Source organism: Tachysurus fulvidraco, chromosome 11 (assembly GCF_022655615.1).
Source record: "Tachysurus fulvidraco isolate hzauxx_2018 chromosome 11, HZAU_PFXX_2.0, whole genome shotgun sequence".
Taxonomy (NCBI): domain Eukaryota; kingdom Metazoa; phylum Chordata; class Actinopteri; order Siluriformes; family Bagridae; genus Tachysurus; species Tachysurus fulvidraco.
In genome coordinates, this window is record NC_062528.1 from 1,017,508 (window position 1) to 1,019,396 (window position 1,889).

The window sequence follows — 1,889 nt, forward strand, 5'->3', positions numbered from 1 at the left end:
CTTCAAGATTCGGATAACGCCAACGTATAAAAATACATTTTGAAATAAAAAGACATGCAGCTGAACGTTTTGTTAAGCGTTAACTACCTCTTAAAGCTAAAATAGGACACGTGAGTATTCAGACTCTATAACGAATGGGGGGGGGCGCATAGAAGCCTTTATTATCGCCACATATACATTACAGCACAGTGGGATTCTTTTCTTCACATACCCCAACTGAGGAGGTTGGGGTCAGAGTGCAAGGGCAGCTATGATCCAGCACCCCTGGAGCAGGGAGGGTTGAGGGCCTTGCTTAAGGGCCCGGCAGTGGCAGCTTGACTGTCCTGGGCCTTCGATCCTCCGATCAACAACCCAGAGCCTTAACTAGTTGTGCCACCGCCGCCCCTCACCGCCACCCCTCACCGCCGCCCCTCACCGCCGCCCCTCACCACCACTGCTCCCCCAATAATGGTGATGGAGTAAAGAAAAACTTTGGGGGGTTGTGAGGTTTCAAAACAGCTGGAACTTCAACTAATTACGATAAAAAGTCATGGGACAGAAAATCATTGTTCAGCCATGACTCTGGATCATCTCTCAGAACATCTTTAGTAACTGCCTGGTCAGGGTCATGGTGCTTTAAATCAGGCTACTAGTTATTATTATTATTATTATTATTATTATTATTATTATTATTATTATTATTAGCGCCAACAGACTTCGCTGACGGAAAGAAACAAAAATAAATGGCCAACTTGCCTAATAAGAGTCCCCTTGTGTCCCTTTTTAAAATGTTACTTTTGGGTTGTAAATACAAACATACATGTATATTAAATATATAAATAGGACACAATAAATAAACAAATACTGTTAGTAGTATGGAGGATATCGGAGTCGTCCCCAGCTTTGACATTAAGGACAGAAAATTTTCAGTTAAAGTTTCACTTCATTCCCTTCAGATTAGTGCTCGCTCAGCGTCAGACTGTGGACATGTGACAAACCGTGGACACGTGACAAACCGTGGACACGTGACAACGGCTTTATAGTGAATTTAAAGTTCGATTCTATCCCGTTCACACCGTAACGGTTTTATAGCTTCGATAGAGTGTCGTTTGTTCGTTTAATCGTTATGTCAAATTGCAGCGAAAGCAAAGTTCTGCTTCTTCAGTCCACATTTTCTATCCCTGATTTATTTATTTATTTTTGGAGGCTTAAAGGCAAGTGTTTAAAGGTGGTGGTCAAGTCTAAAAACTTCTACTCGAGAAAAACCTCGGAGCCGTTAACTACCGATCATTCGTAACGACGCCCACGTGTGTAAAACGATCCTGATTATGGGAAACTTTTACTAATGTCACTTTTGGATTTTACAACAAATGAATATTTTTATATCCGTTTAAATCTTCTAATGGGGACCATTTTTGTTTCTCATATCTTACTCTTCTATCCTTGTTCATAAGACCCCATGGTAAAAGTTTGTATTCTCTTTTAAAAGTTTTACTGTACTATAAAGTGGCCGATACGAAGCATTCTTCATGCGTTTTTGTGTGCGTCTTGTATCTGTTCTCTTAGCGTTTGTGTGCAGCTTTATCTAATTTTTTTCATCTGTTCATCTTCAGAAAGCGCTTCAGAAAGCTTTGCAAGTCGCTAAGCGTATCTTTGCCTTCGACTCGTTATATGTCTTTATGGTGTGTAGTTTGAAGTAAAAATCTGATCTCCAAATCACGAAAGATCTAGAAGCCCTTGACGTGGCAGTAGGCCTCCAGGCTGGAGAAGAGAATGTATAGAAACCACAGACCAAAGAACAGCAACGTGGTGAGGATGCGTGAAAGTCGAGGACCTCCGAGCTCACCCCCGATGGACGGCCGTCTCCTGAATAGCAGAACGGCCATGCAGATGAAGGCAAATACAGTGAA

General features: G+C 41.9%; 1 protein-coding gene across 2 annotated transcripts in view; it reads right to left on the reverse strand.

The window, feature by feature from the left end:
• Nucleotides 1-414: 414 nt before the first annotated feature.
• Nucleotides 415-1,889, reverse strand: part of slc8a2b (solute carrier family 8 member 2b) — a 13,379-nt gene continuing 11,904 nt past the window's right edge. For both annotated transcript variants that reach the window (XM_047820529.1, XM_047820530.1), the window contains one exon: nucleotides 415-1,889. This exon is cut by the window's right edge and continues 194 nt beyond it. In XM_047820529.1, the coding sequence (XP_047676485.1) occupies nucleotides 1,707-1,889 (183 nt within the window). In that variant the 3' untranslated portion in view covers nucleotides 415-1,706.